The sequence below is a fragment of the Aotus nancymaae genome, unplaced genomic scaffold (assembly GCF_030222135.1).
Source record: "Aotus nancymaae isolate 86718 unplaced genomic scaffold, 86718_ANA_hifiasm-v0.15.2.pri h1tg000028l, whole genome shotgun sequence".
Lineage (NCBI taxonomy): Eukaryota > Metazoa > Chordata > Mammalia > Primates > Aotidae > Aotus > Aotus nancymaae.
Window position 1 is genome coordinate 26,044,105 of NW_026988441.1, and position 15,559 is coordinate 26,059,663.

Genomic DNA, 15,559 nt, shown 5'->3' on the forward strand with positions numbered 1-15,559 from the left:
TCCAGTTGACACATCATCCATATCTTTATTATCCTTCAGTCTAAAACTTCGTGATACAACGTATAGCCACCCACTCCAGCCTGTTTACTGGAACCTCTATTCCCATCCGGTGGCAAACATTTGTTTTTACATTTGTTTTACTATCAAAGATTTAGAGTCACAATAAATACAAGTGACAGCCTCCACCCCCCGAGACCCCCAATACCCTGCACTAGTGTAACCATCTATTACACTTTAAGGATTATAAAATGTTTGCTGTACTTTAGCTCAGTCCAAGTTCTTTAGGTTAACATCACGTGCAGCATAGCTTGGCATCAGAAACCCTATGGCGGAGCAGCAGGGACCATCCCTTCTGTGATGGGGACCCCTGTGATAAGAATATTTGTATAGAGAAGTCTCTATGTCCAATAGGAGTGGGAGCCATGGGGCCCAGCGGGGCTGCACCGAGTTGCCTCATTCCCTGTCCCGGGGTGAGCTTTTGCTTCACCGGGGTCCGTGGAGTACAGGTAAGACCAGGAGCCACTTGCAGTTCGGGCTGTTCCACCCTGTGACAAGGGCCCCTACCTAGTCAGAGGGGTGGTTCCTGATGTCACCGTGGAGTTCCTGGGATGAGGTCAGGATGGCCATAGCTGTGGGAGGCTCCAAGGGCACTTGGCCATTCCAAAGCCTACCCCCCACCATTAATACAACAAGTGAGGAGTGAACTGTGAGATCTCTCCAGCCCTGTCCACAGAGCAGCTGACGTAGGGAGCAGTTTCCAGGTGCTGTTGGAGGTTCATGTCACAGATAACTAGGGACAGTTACAATCGGTTGGGCTGGGGGCTCCCACATTCTCATGGCTTGCAGGAACCTGATCCTGGCAGGGCTCTCCGGAGAGACCAGGACCCAGGCAGTGGCCGGTTTTGAAGGTGTGCTTTGCTGCTGGTAGAAAAGCCTTAACATCAATAAATAGCTTGTCTGGTGCATCCAAACCCCACACCCAGAGAGGTACTTAGTAATGCCTTCACCTGGAACATCAGAAACTTCACACAACCACCCACTCGGGGCTTATAGAAGTTATGCTGCAAGGGACTAACAGGAAATAATAGGCTAGAGTGTTCAAGACAGCAGAAATGAAGGAAAGATTAAGGCATCTCAAACTTCTGCCCCCTGAAATTAAAAAAAAAAGTTTACATCACAGTATGTATGTTGTCCCTGATGGAATGCTCCCCAGGGACATGGGGCCGACCCTCTCCCTTTCGAGGGGCAGCAGTCCATACAAACTCACACGGATAGGTCGACAGCCATCAGCCCTGGAGGAACAGCCAGGCCAGGCTGCAAGAGGTCATGAGCTGGGGCTGGGGCGGGCGTCGGTGGGTCCGGCTCGGATCTGTCCCCCTGGTCAGACCCAGCTGACCCAAGCTGGGGCAGGCAGAGGTGACTTTGGCCTGGATGCCTGATCCCCAGCCACTGCATAGAACTGAGGTTGGTTTGCTGGGGAGGGCTTTCAGTGGGAAGAAGCCAGCCTGGGTGCTCCTTCTGGGAGGAGCTGAAAGATCTGGCCCATGTCATGGAACAGAGAAGGCTAACAGATCAGGATCGTAGGAGACAGGTATTTATTTGCCAGGCACACAGGAAAATGCGAGAATAGAAACGCTTGCATACTCATGATTTTTTTTGGTGTAAAAAACACATCCTCCCCTCCCACCCCAAAAAAACATCAAATTCCTTCCTTTCCCCAAAATCCCTGGATCTTGGAATGAAAACCACCCATCCCCACCCTCTCCTAACCTCCTTCAGCCAAGTTATGCACAAAAACAAAAATCAGTGAGAAACTTGGGGTTTTGCACAAAAAATAGGTAATGTTTTCCAAAACTAGGTCTATGGTGTGTCAAAAAAGTTTCCTGCAGACTGAGGATATTCACACGACAGGAGCCTGGGGGTTAAATGAACCTTTATTAGAATGTTGAAGCAGTTGTGTTTGAAGGCGGCGGCCCTACAAAAAACCTTTAAATTAAAGTCCCTAACTGCATGGGTAGGAAAACCAGGGCTGGAGCTCAATGGGGAACCAATGGAACCCAGTCCTCACGGAGACACACGCATGTACATGGGCACGGGACACCCTCGAGCCGGCATGAAGCCGGCTCAGTGTGCAGGAGACAGAGAATGGCTTCTGCCTTTTCTCATGGAAGCAGTTTTTAAAGAGTGGGATGGGAAAGAAACAAAAATGAAACTAAAAGCAGACCTGATCCTTTTAAAAACATTTTTGTAGACTCTAAAGGGAGTTTAAAAAAAAAAAAGTCTGAAAGCAAATCCTGACAGCAACCCCTAGGTTTAAGGACAGGTTCTAAACTAGACCCAAACGGAAATCCTGACATCTGTGCGCAGCGGCTCTCTGCACACCTGGACGGCACCTCCCAACCTGCACACACCTGTGCACGCTCACCTGCCAGGAGCAAGGCCAGGGTGGCTTAAGATTGCGTCCGTCGAATGAATAGAAAAAAGGAAAAAATTTAATAAAATAAACCACAACAGAAAACCCCCTGAAACAGTGCCCCCTCCAGCTTCCTGCTTGGGAATGCTGCTGACCAGGTCCTCTCCTCCTCCCTTCATGGGCAGCTTCCAAATCCCTGGTTCTCTGGCTGGGTCTGTTCTTCAGTTTGTTCTTCTGCTAAGTCTGGGAGGTCCAGGGGCGGTAGGGTCGGAGGCAGGGGTCCTCCAGAACAAGCAGCAATGGAGGTGTTCAGCTAGAGCGAGGGCTGTCTCAGCCATCCCTGCATTCGTCTGTCAGTCACTGGGGCGGGCCGGCCGTCCCTGCCAGAGGCTGTGGCACCATAAGCCGCCCACCCTTCAGGGCCCGGGGCCAGCGGGACGATGCAGCGCACAACAGGGACCCCAGGGTTTGCACGGTTTACTTTTAACTCCATCATCATGAGGTGATTTAAAAAAAAAAATCTTTCAACTTATAGATCGCCACGGGAAGGCAGTCAAGGATCGGGAGCCTAAGACGGAGAAAAGCAAAAACAAAACAAAACACCCCGCTCGGTTCAGAAGCCCTAGGCGCTGGCCTTGCCCGTGCGCGTCACAGTGTCCAGGGTGAGCCGCCCATGTGCCGGCAGGGGCCGAACAAGGGGGCTGGGAGCAGAACCAGCCCCCGAGGTCCACTTTTCTGCTGGTGTCGGGCAAACTAAAGGCAAAAAGAGAAAGGAAGAAAGCCCACGGGAAAGGTCCCCCAGCAATGATCCTCGTCTGCCTGCAAGGCAGCACCAGCCCCCCAGCCCTGATGAAACTTTGCAGCCAAGAATTGAGGTTTTGCCTCTGCAGCGTGGCTGGTGCTTGCTCTTGGGGCGGGCACGGTGTCTTCCCGAGCCAGCGGAGGGTGGTGCAGCGGGTCCTCCTAGACCAGGGGCCAGGTGGGGAAGGAGGGAGCCCGTCTTTCACGGGGCCTGGCTTGCACTATTTCCATGTGGCTGACTGGGGGATGGAGCGGGGTGGAATCATGTCCAGGAGGTACTCTCGCTGGCGGTCCACAGCCGAGGAGCTCTTGTGCACTGCCAGGCTCGGGCTGACAAATGCAAGGGTCCCACCTGAAACAGAACAGAGCTACTGGCTGAGATGGCCCTAGTCAGGAGGGCTCCTGGGAGGAGACCAGCCACAGCTGCCTCAACCCCAAATCTAACACACACTAAGGACTCAGGAGCCCTTGCAAACTTGCCCACCACTACTCTTCGATCAACCTTTCAAATCCCAGACCCCAGAGCTGAAGAGTATTTAGGCAGCAACTCAATGGCCTTAACATTCCCAGGCTCTGCCAAGCCAATTCCAAGTGCAGGACAATCATCAGAGGGTCGGCAGCTACCCCCATGCTACAGAAATGAAGGTGCTGACCGCAGCGCTGCTTACAACAGTGGAAAACCATAAACAAATGTGTGCAACAGGACAATAATACAGGATGGAATACTACACAGGGATGAAAAAATGATCTCAGCTGGGCGCGGAGGCTCAGCCTGGAATCCCACAACTTTGAGAGGCTGGGGCAGGAGGCCAGGAGATAAGAGACCAGCCTGGGCAACACAAGCAAGGCCACACCTCTAAAAAAATATCAGCTGGACATGGTGGCATGTCCCTGTAGTCCCAGCTACTCAGGAGGCTGAGGTAGGAAGATTGCTTTGGCCCAGGAGATCCAGGCTGCAAGTGAGCTGTGACGCTACTGTACTCCAGCCTGGGCAACATAGCAAGAAGCTGTCTCTGGGAAAAAAAAAAGAAAAAAAAAGAAAGAAAAAAGGAAAAAAAAAACTTGTCTCCTACCCTCAAGGTAATGTGTAGAGATGAAGTCTTGCTATGTATGTTTGCTTATCTGGACTGGTCTCAAACTCCAGGCCTGAAGTAATCCTCCTGCCTTGGCCTGTCAAAGCACTAGGGTTACAGGCACTGTGCCAGGCTCAAATTCTAATGCTTACAGTAAGGGTCTCTCATTAACGCACAAAGTAGCCAATGCAATACACACATTTCCACAAAGGGCCCTCAAGTGAAGTGGAGACACTGGGGAAAATCCCGAAATGTAACATTTGTTCACTTGGGGGAGGAAAATACAAGCCATTGCCATGCTCTTTTCCCTGTATTTTCCAAATTTCCGTGATGGACAAATATAACTTTTATAACTGAATTTTTATCATTGGAAAAAATTTATAATTGAAAAATAAAGAAACACCCCCCACTCAGCACATGCAGAATCTTTGGTCTGAATGTAAGGGCTGCTCAGACCCCTTGAGATAGGGTCTCACTCTTGCCCAGGCCGAAGTGTAGTGGTACAGTCAGTGCTCACTGCAGCCTCAACCTCCCATGCCCAAGCGATCCCCCTCCCTCAGCCTCCCGAGTAGCTGGGACCAGACAGGTGCCATATGCTTGGCTAATTATTATTATTTTTTTTGTAGAGATGAGGCCTCACCATGTTGCTCAAGCTGGTCTCTAACTCCTAGGCTCAAGCAATCCTCCCATCTCGGCCTGACAAGGTGCTAGGATTATAGGCGTGAGCCAGCAGGTCTGGCACTGAGTATTTTTTTAGTGGTGGTAAATACATTTTTTGGAAAAAGCATTCTGAGGTCCAGTGTTCTTAGGAACCATGCCTATGTGCAAGGGCAGCACTCCAGAAACATATGCTCTCCTCAAGCCCTTGGGTTAACTTTTTTTTTTTTTTTTTTTTTTTTAAGACAGTCTCTCTCTGTTACCAGGCTGTAGTAAAGTGGCTCGATCTTGGCTCACTGCAACCTCCACCCTCCTGGGTTCAAGCGACTCTCCTGCCTCAGCCTCCCGAGTAGCTGGGACTACAGGCACGTGCCACCACGCCCAGCTAATTATTCTATTTTTAGTAGAGATGGGTTTTCACCATGTTGGCTAGGATGGTCTTGATCTCTTGATCTCATGATCTGCCCGCCTCGGCCTTACAAAGTGCTGGGATTAGAGGCGTGAGCCACCATGCCCAGCCACCCTGAGTAACTGTTTTAGGAAATGGTGCTTTCGACTATTTCTTTTCCCTCTAATCCTACCATCAGACACAACAACTAATGATGCCTTCATACTCCCTTTCAAACTTTATACACACACACACGCCGCTTCCAGATGACTTCGACCACTGTGCCCACATGCACACACTTACCAACTTCTCCTACTTCTTATACTTCCAAACCTCTCACAAGAGTAATTTCCGACCAGCCCGTGAGTCCTTAGCTGTCTTATACCTGCTGAGCAGAACGTCTGGCTGGCTGGTTTGAAAACAAATGCACTAGACTATCCAGGCTGCCTGGATTTCTCTGCAGCTGAATGTCCGCCCTTTCCTGAACTGCCCCTGCAGAGCCTGGCATCTGGGCATGCTGCTCACCTAGGACAGCGGCAGGCACAGCGGGCTCTCAGGCTCCCCCACTCTGCCTGGTGTCTGTCTCATGACAGGCTGTCCTCTTCTTCCTGCAGGGCCACAGGCTGCAGGGAGCATGCAGGACACTTTGCTTCCTCTACCAGAGAGTGCCTGGCTCCTTAACTTGGCCCTTCCTGACCACCTTTTCTTTTCCCATTCTTGGTGAACACAAGAAATATTAAACTTTTGTTCTAACGTTAGCACATACATGAGAAAATAAACAGGATGAAGGCCTGAAATAAACAGGTCATAGGGACCATGCCAGGAACAGCAGGGCCGAGGCTGATTGAGCAGAGCCCACTCCAGGGTCTTCACCCACACTGGTTGTTCTCCAAACATGTCTCTAGCAAGGCCTCCACTGGCTGTCCCAGGCGAGCCCAGCCCCTGCTGTGGGTGCACCCCTCACCCCATGTTACCGTTTTACTCTACTCTGCACCATTCAGTGTGACCACAGCATGGAAGGCATAGTGACAGAAAAATGGATGTTCACTGCGGCACAAAGAGAAAGGGGTAACCCTGAGTGGGCAAGACGGGTGTGTGCTGCAAGAGTCCATGCGGATGGCTGTGGGGGCACCCACTGAACCAGGCCTGCCCCACGTTTTGTGGGTAAAAGGCTGAACTTGGGTGCAGAGAGTGAGGGTGATTACTATTTCCTATCTGCTTGGGGCTGTCACTTCTTCAGGGTGTCCTGGTTAGGGGCAGGAGAGGAAGCCTGAGTCCAAGGAGGCTGAGCTTAGGAAGTGGGTCTGGGGAGCAGGCTTTCCTGTGTTCAGCCGGTGCATACGTGCCACTGTTCAGGATGAGGAAGGGTGGACCCGGAAATGGCCAGGCTGGGGAGCCCTGAGGAGGCCACCCACCTGTGCTCAGGGGTGTCTTCTTCCAGTTGGAGGTGGCACTGCCCTTGCTGGCGCTCACAGTTCTCTCGGAATGTCTGCCGGTCCTGCTGACCAGGGCTGTGGCCGAAGCTGAGTTCTGCAGTTTGGGTGACGGACTGAAGGTGTGCAGGACGCCTCGGGTCGTCGTGCCTGAACCCCGGGACAGCTGGCTGGAGGCCTGCAGTGGAGAGAGGGGCGACGGTTCACGCAGGGAAGAGGCAGCAGCAGGCGAGACACTCGGCACAGCCTTTCCTTGCTCTGGCCGACCTCTTCCCACCCACATGGGGTCCCTAAAGTTCAAAATCAGGAGACCAGGTAAGTTACACAGAGGGGTGGGGAGGGGAGAGAGAGAAATGGAAACAGGGAGGGAGACAGACAGACAAGGCAGCGTGACAGTCGGCGACTGACGTGGTCACGGGCTGCGGTGGGGGCGCGAGGCTCCCGGTGCCCGGCGCGGTTCTGACCTGTAGCACAGCCCCGTTACTCCAGTCGCGGGCCTCTCCTGAGCGGAACGCCAACTTACGCCGGGGTTTTATGACCTACACAAACGGGGGTTGAAATCGAGGTCAGCGCCATCTGCTGGCTGGCCTGGGGTGACCGAAGGGGAGCCCCACAGGACAGGCCCGTACCCCAGGACTTTAGGCGCTGCACGGGGATCTTGAGAAAATGTGTTTAGTGAATTGCAAAGAACTTCCAAGAAAACAAAAATTGCTAAAGGGAGCTTTGGGTCTACAGAGGGTGGGAAGGAGAAACATTAAAATAAAAAAAACCATGAGAACAAAAAACTTGATTTCAAACTTGTTCCTCTCCAAATTTAGCAAGAACATTTCTTCCAAACGCCCCTTTGGTATCTCAACGTGGCTTTCAGAAGTCCTTGGAGACAAGCAGTACTTGTCAGCCTGCAGCCTGTGAGTGAGAGCTACAAAGTCTAAAGAAACTGCAAATTAGTGTTTTCTCCACCCAGCGCCACCATTAACTGCAATTTAGACACGCAGTTAACAATCAGGAGGCGCAGTGCGGGCGTGGGGCGGATCTTCGGAACGGCCCCTGCCTCCTAGGGACGGCGCTGCCAGAGGCAGGCCTGGCTCACCTGCTTCAGCGCAGGGTGTGGGGCCGTGGCGGGCTCGGCCTTGGCCTGGGAAGGGGCCACGCCCTGCTGCAGGAGCCGCTGCTCGATCTCCTGCTCCTGCTGCAGGGCCTTCACGAAGGCAGCCTTCAGCCGGCTGGTGTGCTCCACCTTGAGCGCCTTCTTCTGGTTGGTTGTCATGCAGTTCTCGCACATGATGGCTCCGCTCTTCTCCTCCCGCCAGCGGCACGTGAAGTCCGTCTTGCACTGTGCACACATGTAGGGCTCCCGGGATAGCACAGTGGCGGCCGACATCCTGCCCGCTGCAAGCAGACAGCACGTGGCTCGCGTCAGAGGGACAGGACAACAGTCCCCTGGCCGCCCCCAGCCCAGGACGCCGAATCCGTTCTGCAACTGTCTACTGGGTACCAATGTGTGGACACAGGGCTGGCCAAGGTCAAACAGCTTCTGAATACGATGCCTCCCGTCCCGCCCACTGCTGGACATGACACCACTGAGGACCAGCAGGGGCCATGCCAGGCCATGTCGCAGTGTGGTGGGCACCCTTGCTTGTGTACAAGTTAACAAGGGTGACAGACAAGTCACTCAGCAAATGCTTTGTGGGTGCTGAGATGCTCGGTTCATTCTTAGGATGGGGCCCCCCCAAATGCCCTACATCCTGAGAAAGAAACTGAGGCCAAGAGAGACTAAGTGACCTGTGGATCACATGGCCAGAGACCAAGTGACCCGTGGATCACCTGTGGATGTGGAGTAGGGATGGGTGGCAGGGCAGGATTCACACCTGGGACAGGCCCCAGGCCCCGGGCTGCACCCAGGGCACAAGGTAGGCGGCAAGCTACAGGGGCACTGAATGCAGCGTCTCTTTGTGGGGCTGCAAGAGGCAGCAGGGGGAAGTGCGCGTGACGCATGCGCTCAGGCGTGAGGTGTGGGCGTATTTTGTGCCTATCTTTTTTGTGTTCAGCACTTAGGGGCCTTAACTGCTCTGGGTCATCACAGACAATGTCAGAAGATGGCAGGGGCTGGGAGGTGGGGGACCCTTGGCCTTCCCTCTCCTGCCTGGACTGGCCTAGCCTCCTCTGGGCCCCTGGCCATGAGACCACCACCAGCAGCTTACATGCTCTGGTGACAACAGCACATCTCCCTGCACACGCCCAACCCCAAAGGGGGCAGCCACGGCCAGTGTGAGTGGCACCAGAAGCAGACGTGGCGCAAGGCTGGGGGCTATGGGAAGTGTTAGGAGTCCCTCCCACAGTGAGGTCCTGTTTTTGGCAACAAGAGAGGGAGACTGAGCCCTGATGAGGTACCAGCAGAAACAGGCTAGTCTGGGATAGCAGATGCCTGCACAGGCAGAGGCATAGAGGGGCAATGGTCCCAACTCGGCCTCCAGCCCACATTTCCTACAGCAGCCTCAGGTGGCTATTTTGCTGATATCACCTTATAGAAAAGGAAGCACCTTGCTGGGCGTGATGGCTCACGTCTATAATCCCAGCACTTTAGGAGGCCGAGGTGGGTGGATCACGAGGCTCAGGAGATCAAGATTATCCTGGCTAACACTGGCTAACATGGTGAAACCCATCTCTACTGAAAATACAAAAAATGAGCTGGGTGTGGTGGCAGGTGCCTGTAGTCCCAGCTACTTGGGAGGCTGAGGCAGGAGAATCAATCACTTGAACCTGGGAGGTGGAGGTTGCAGTGAGCTGAGATCATGCCACTGCACTCCAGCCTGGGCGACAGAGTGAGACTCCATCTCAAAACAACAAAAAAAAAAAATAGAAAAAGAGGCACCAAAGGCACTGGTCAGGCTATGTCAGAGCCCCACCTCCCCACAGCTCACCCCTGTTCCCTCCTGTAGCTGGGAGCTGGAGGCCATGCCCCTGCATGCTGCAGTGGTCTCAGTACAGTCAGGAGTTACAAGAGCGACTTAGGGGCAAGGGAGTGGGCTACAAGCAACTCTACATATGAGGGCTGCTCTGAGGCTGAGCCAGGCCCAGCTCTCCCCAGGTATGGAGGGCTCTTCCTTTTGGGGACCCTGGGTACCACATGGGAGCACTGGGAGATGCACCAAAGTACCCTAAGGGAGTGGGGAGAGCATCTTCCCAACCCCAGGAGCTGGGGGCACAGCTCGACCTGGCCCCCATGCCCTCCTCCCTCTCTGCATCCTGGGAGGTAGGCAGGAGGTGCTTCTCTGCACACACCCATCCTGCTGTTCCTAAGTCTTGTGCTGGGAGGGCTCTGAGGCCACTGGGCCTACCCCTGCCCTGAGGCCCTTATGGTCCTGCCCACTGCTCTGCTCTGAGGGTCTGATGTGGTCACCACGAGAGGGTTCAGGCCCCGGCCTGCTTGTGTCACCCCCACCTTAACCTATAGGCAAACATCCTTGGTCTCCATGTCTGGGGAGCATGTTCCTGACTTGGCTACCCAGCTCCACCTGCCTGGCCGTCTCCATTGCTGTGTTGATCACCACCCGTAGATAACTTTTTATTCCTAAATGACCCAGGACATGGTGCACTCCCACACTGCCCCTGAAGAGGGTGATCATGTAAGCCTGCCCAGGCGGGGGCAGCGGGGTGGGCTGTCCCTCTCCCTCCTCAGAGGCTGGGAGCACTCAAGGCTCTGGAAGGTTCTACCTGTGTGTCACAACCCCACACTGGCCTGAAAGCCCTTCATGGAGGCCAAGCCCGTCAGCCTCCCACAGATGTGCACCCTCACCTCTACCCTACCACATACCAACGTCACGGAGGCCAGCACTGCCCAACCCCCTGGGGCCTAAGCCTGTCGGTGCCTAGCTCTCAGAGGCCCCAACTGGAGGAGAACAGTGTCCAGACTCCACAGTGTCACTGATGGTGTCCCTGCCAAGCCCACCCAGCACCATTCTGGCCAGGCAGCCACGCCCCAGCCTCTGCTGTGTGTTGGAAAGAACTTATGGGGCAGCACCCTTGGAGGCAGAAGGGGCAGAGGCAGAAGGGGCAGAAGGGCCTTGGAGGCAGAAGAGGCAGAAGCAGCCCACTAGGTCCAGGCCACTCACCTTGTGTCTCCAGTAGGTTCTGCACCACCTCCTCCAGGCCGACCAGGTAGATGAACTCGTTGTTGGCAGCGCTAGGCAGGAAGTTCATCTCCGGGGCTGGGGGCTTGGGCGGGGGGATCTCGAGCAGTGTCTTCTCCAACTGTTTGCGCAGCGCCAGCTTGGCAGCTGCCTGTCGGCTTGCTGGAGACTCGGCGGAGGTGACCACAGAGGCCACACTAGTAGGGGTGGAGTTGGCCTGAGCAGAGGTGGCTGTTGTCCCCTTCAGTGATGCTGGGGCGGGCTTTGGGAGGTAACAACTCAGTCAGGGCACTCTGTGTGTTTGCCCAAAGGAAAGCTCCCCAGCGTCCCCACGCCCGAGGTCCCGTTGGCTGCACTGACTAACCAGTCCCTTGATGACGGCATCCTTACAGAAGTGAACCTAGCTGTGACACGCAAGAGACTCTCAGAAGCCAGGGCAGCAGGGAGAACTGCGAGAAACACATCACCCTAGGAGGTGACTGCTCACCTGCACACCCGTACTGAGGTTTACCAGATAAACTGCACACACTGAAAATCTACTGCTTGCTTTGCTCTACCATGTGAATGTAAGGGCACCTATGTGGCTGACACCAGGTTCTGGTGGTCACCACCCTGCCCATCAGGGCCACTGTCTTCTGGCTGTGGCCCGGCCTGCCTTCTTGCAGGGTATGACAGTGCTCACCGTGTACCCCTATGAGCCTCTCTGCATGCGCTCCCCTGGGATGCTAATGTTTGAGGCAGTCCCCTAGTCCTATGGGGTGATGGGAGAAGCAGCTCCTAGGCCAGCCTCTGCCCCTTGCCCTCCATCCACCCTAGTCCTTGCCGCTCCAGTGCCACTTCACAGTCCTACCTGGATCCCAGCAGCAGACCCCTGAATGCTATCACCAGCCCCACAACTGCTGGATGGAGCTCCTCCCGAAACCCAGAACTGACCTCATGCCAATGGCTTTTGGGGGCTGAGGACCCCTCTGGAAAGCTGATGAAAGCTGTGCAGCCCACCCCTAAAAAATGGACACAGCCAATGACTTACAAATACCACACGGTAGGGCACAGGGTGTCCAGGATGCCTTCCTAGGGTCCCACCCCTCAAGAAAGGCTCTCAGAGACTGGCCTGCCAGCTTGTTGTCCTCTCAGCAACCGAGACCAAACCCAGGCCTTGCTCACCTCTGACCAGCGAGATCCCCTCCTTCCCCTCACAGTCTCCCCAAGCCCCACTAGGAGCAGACCACCCTCTCTGCCACGGACTGCCTGTGCCCACCCTCAGGGCACAAAGACAACAGAAAGGACTGGATAAAAGTTCACGGGAGGGCAAGTCACGGTGGCTCACGCCTGTAATCCCAGCACTTTGGGAGGCTGAGTCAGGCAGATCACTTAAGGTCAGGAGTTCAGGACCAGCCTGGCCAATATGGTGAAACCCTGTCTCTACTAAAAATACAAAAATTAGCCGGGTGTGGAAGCAGGTGCCTTGAGTCTCAGTTACTCAGGAGGCTGAGGCAGGAGTAGCGCTTGAACCTGGAAGGTGGAGGTTACAGTGAGCTGAGATTGCACCACAGCACTCCATCCAGCCTGGGCAACAGAATGAGGCTCTGTCTCAAAAAAAAAAAAAGAAAGAAAAAAGAAAAAAGAAAAAAAAAGTTCACAGGTGTATGAAACTGTCTACCTGGGTCAGTCCAGGATTGGTCTTCTCTGCACTCAAACCCGACCTTTGAAAGCAAGCAGGGACACTACCCAGAGCCTTGCTCTTGTCCAAGAAGGGCAGGTAAGAACAAACCGTGCCAAAGAGGGAAGAAACAGCGAACATGCCCACCAGCAAACATGCCCACCAGCAAACATGCCCACGAGCAAAAGCCCCTTCAGACCTGGTAATTTTATCTGTCAGCCAAGGTGCCTGCTTCCAGCCCGCCCGCCCCTTGGTCCTGCTCTTCCCAACCTACTTTCTGGGGGTGGGGACCCTCCCTATCTCAGAGACTCTGTACAGAGGTGAAGGGACACGCTGCCAAGAATAGATGCGCCTGGTGCCATGGGAACATTTGCTGAGGAGGCGACTGGAAGAAGCCACTGCCGGGAGGGCGGAATGGGCTCCGGTGCCCCCGAGGCATCTCCAGGCCCATCACCGGCCTCTCCCGGGTCTCGACTATCCCCCTAAACCTGCTGTGTGCCACATGCTGTTTCCTCGGCCATGAAGCTGGTGAGCAGACCCCACCTTCAGTTCAGGTCTGTGTGTCGCCCCTCTTGGCAGCTGCCCACCTGTGCTGGATGGCAAGTCTGCCCACAAAACTTGTGCCCACAACCCACACAGCCCTGTGGCCCCCAGGAACTCAAGTCCAAGCCCCTGCCTGGCTCCGAGGAAGCAGGCAGGTCACACCACACAGACCGAGGAGACACTACTGTGCCCCCAGAACCTGGGTCCAAGGGGAACAGTCACAGGTGGGACCTACGCTCTACCCGGCGTGGTGTGGTGTGGTGTGGCGCAGCCCTTACCTGTGGGATGTTGACAAGCAGGCTGGTGTTGGGAACGTTGGCGACGCGGATGAGGCCCTGCTGGATGATCCTCTGTCCCTGAATCTGCACACTGGGCACTGACGCTCGGGGGGCCAGGAGGAGGGGCGGTGGCCCTGTGCTGGAATGTTGCCTAATGCTGTGAATCTGCTGTTGGGGTAGGGTAGGGAGAACAAAATATTCAACTGAGATCAACAATGGAGGGGGACCTGAAGGTGCAGGGCACCTTGGCCCCAAGAACTGGTAAGGGTCCTACTTTAGAAGGAGATGACTGCTGAGGCTGCCAGGTCTCTCCAGTGTGCACGGTCCTGCTCACCTGGGCCCCCCTGACGAGCGGGGGCATGACGACCTGGGAGCTTGCCTGTGGCCCCAGCTTCGAAGACGCCTGCTGCCCACCACGGACCAGGGGTGGGGGTATGACACTGCCGGGCATCCGAGCTGAAGAGGTCTGTCAAAGACACCAAGACCCAGATTTACATGGACACCCCTCCCCTTTTTTATTTTAAAACATGCAGGTTTGCTGCTTTTATGAAAGCACATACTTATTTATTTTTTTTCTAAGTAGCAGAGAAGTTAAAAAAGAAAATTAGCTGGCTGGGCATGGTGGCTCACGCCTGTAACCCCAGCACACTGGGAGGCAGAGGCAGGTGAATCTCTTGAGTCCAGGGGTTTGAGATCAGCCTGGATAACACCAAAACCCCATCTCTACAAAAAATAGAAAAATTAGCCAGGCGTGGTGGCGTATGCCTGTAATCCTAGCTACTTGGAAGGCTGAGGCAGGAGAATGGCTTGAGCCTAGGAGGCAGAGGCTACAGTGAACCTACATCGCGCCACTGCACTCCAGCCTGGGTGACAGAACTAAACCCTGTCTGAAACAAACTAACAAACAAGGCAAATGTGTAACACAAAATTAGCAAAGATGACTACTTATTCTAAACACTGAAACAAGGAATAGTGACTCCACCCAGAGCCATGCAAACCTGGGCTCACTTCTGAGTGAGTCCCACTCACGTGGCAGTTCATTCCCATGTGACAATGGCCCACCCAAGGTAGGATGGGCATGGTCACCCCCTAGAGGAAGCTGGGAGGCCTGTTTGAGAGGAAGGGGCAGGAGGGTCCCTTCCAACCTCAGCCGTGTGGCTGAGAGAAAGCCTCTGGCCCTCACCTGGAGGCCCTGGGAGGCTCTCTGGCCCGAAGAGTCAACATGAAGGGAGATCAGACTCGCCAGGGGCACTCACTGGAAGGCTCCCTTCCAGTGTTGGCCAGGATTTCTGTCTGTGACATCAACAGTGGCCTACTTTGGGCTGTGGGGCTCGGGAAGTTCGTATGTACTTCTTCCTCTGGGCTGTAAGGGAGCCCAAGGGGCCTGTTCTTGACAGCAGCAGTGCCGGCAGGGCACCCATGGAGATGCAGACAGGACACTGACCTGGAGTGATGGCTTGCCAGCAGGAATGTTCTGGGTACCCCGAACAAGCGGGGGAGGGGTAGTCACGGCGGTCCCAACAGAGCCTGCGGGCTGCAATAGAGCAAGACACCAGGAAGTGAGGGGCCATGAGGCCCTCTTTCCACACTGAGGCACCAAGATTTAATGCTGGTGAAGAGGACTGACTTCCTCCTCTACGGCATCAGGCTCTCAGAAGTTCTGCTTGAAGGCTGAAAATGACCCCGTCTGTGGTAGGAGGTGACAATTTCTACATGGGCCTAGGAGAGACTTTCCAGCAGTGCCACCCCCGGCTCCCAGCATCACTTCCTGGCTGCTCCCTGACACCCACAAAGTGTCCGGGCACCCCCTGTGCCCTCCAGGGGACAGAATGGCTGATGGTAGCAGTGCTGCTGAGGCAAAGGACCCCTGGCCCACTAGACAGGGAGATCTCAATCACTGTGAGAAAACAGTGGCTCTGGGCACTTTTAAAAACTGCATGTTCCATTAGAGAAGGGTCAGTGACAGATGTGGTGTCCCTCAATGAGTTTTCAGCAAGTGACAGGAAATAGAAAAAAAGAAACAGGCAGGCTCTTTCCAACCCACTGGCTAACCAGGTAGGTGGGAGGTGGCGGCGGGGGGTGTTCAAAAAACAAACCCCCAAGCCAAGGCAGGGAGAGTCTGGTTCTTCCTTTAGCTCTTGCTGCCCAGGACACACTCACTTTCTGGTTCACTAAGACAATGA

At 54.6% G+C, this 15,559-nt stretch overlaps 1 protein-coding gene across 11 annotated transcripts in view; it reads right to left on the reverse strand.

The window, feature by feature from the left end:
* The window catches only part of GATAD2A (GATA zinc finger domain containing 2A), a 118,322-nt gene continuing 102,763 nt past the window's right edge, over positions 1–15,559 (reverse strand). For 10 of the 11 annotated variants that reach the window (XM_012443540.2, XM_021669224.2, XM_012443536.3 and 7 more), the window contains 8 exons: positions 14,821–14,910; positions 13,711–13,842; positions 13,377–13,544; positions 10,878–11,157; positions 7,856–8,154; positions 7,230–7,304; positions 6,748–6,943; positions 1–3,566 (listed from right to left, as the gene is read on the reverse strand). In XM_012443540.2, coding sequence (XP_012298963.2) covers positions 3,436–3,566; positions 6,748–6,943; positions 7,230–7,304; positions 7,856–8,154; positions 10,878–11,157; positions 13,377–13,544; positions 13,711–13,842; positions 14,821–14,910 — 1,371 coding nt within the window. In that variant the 3' untranslated portion in view covers positions 1–3,435. The remainder of the gene's footprint in view (positions 3,567–6,747; positions 6,944–7,229; positions 7,305–7,855; positions 8,155–10,877; positions 11,158–13,376; positions 13,545–13,710; positions 13,843–14,820; positions 14,911–15,559) is intronic. The other variant, XM_012443535.2, reaches the window with a different exon arrangement.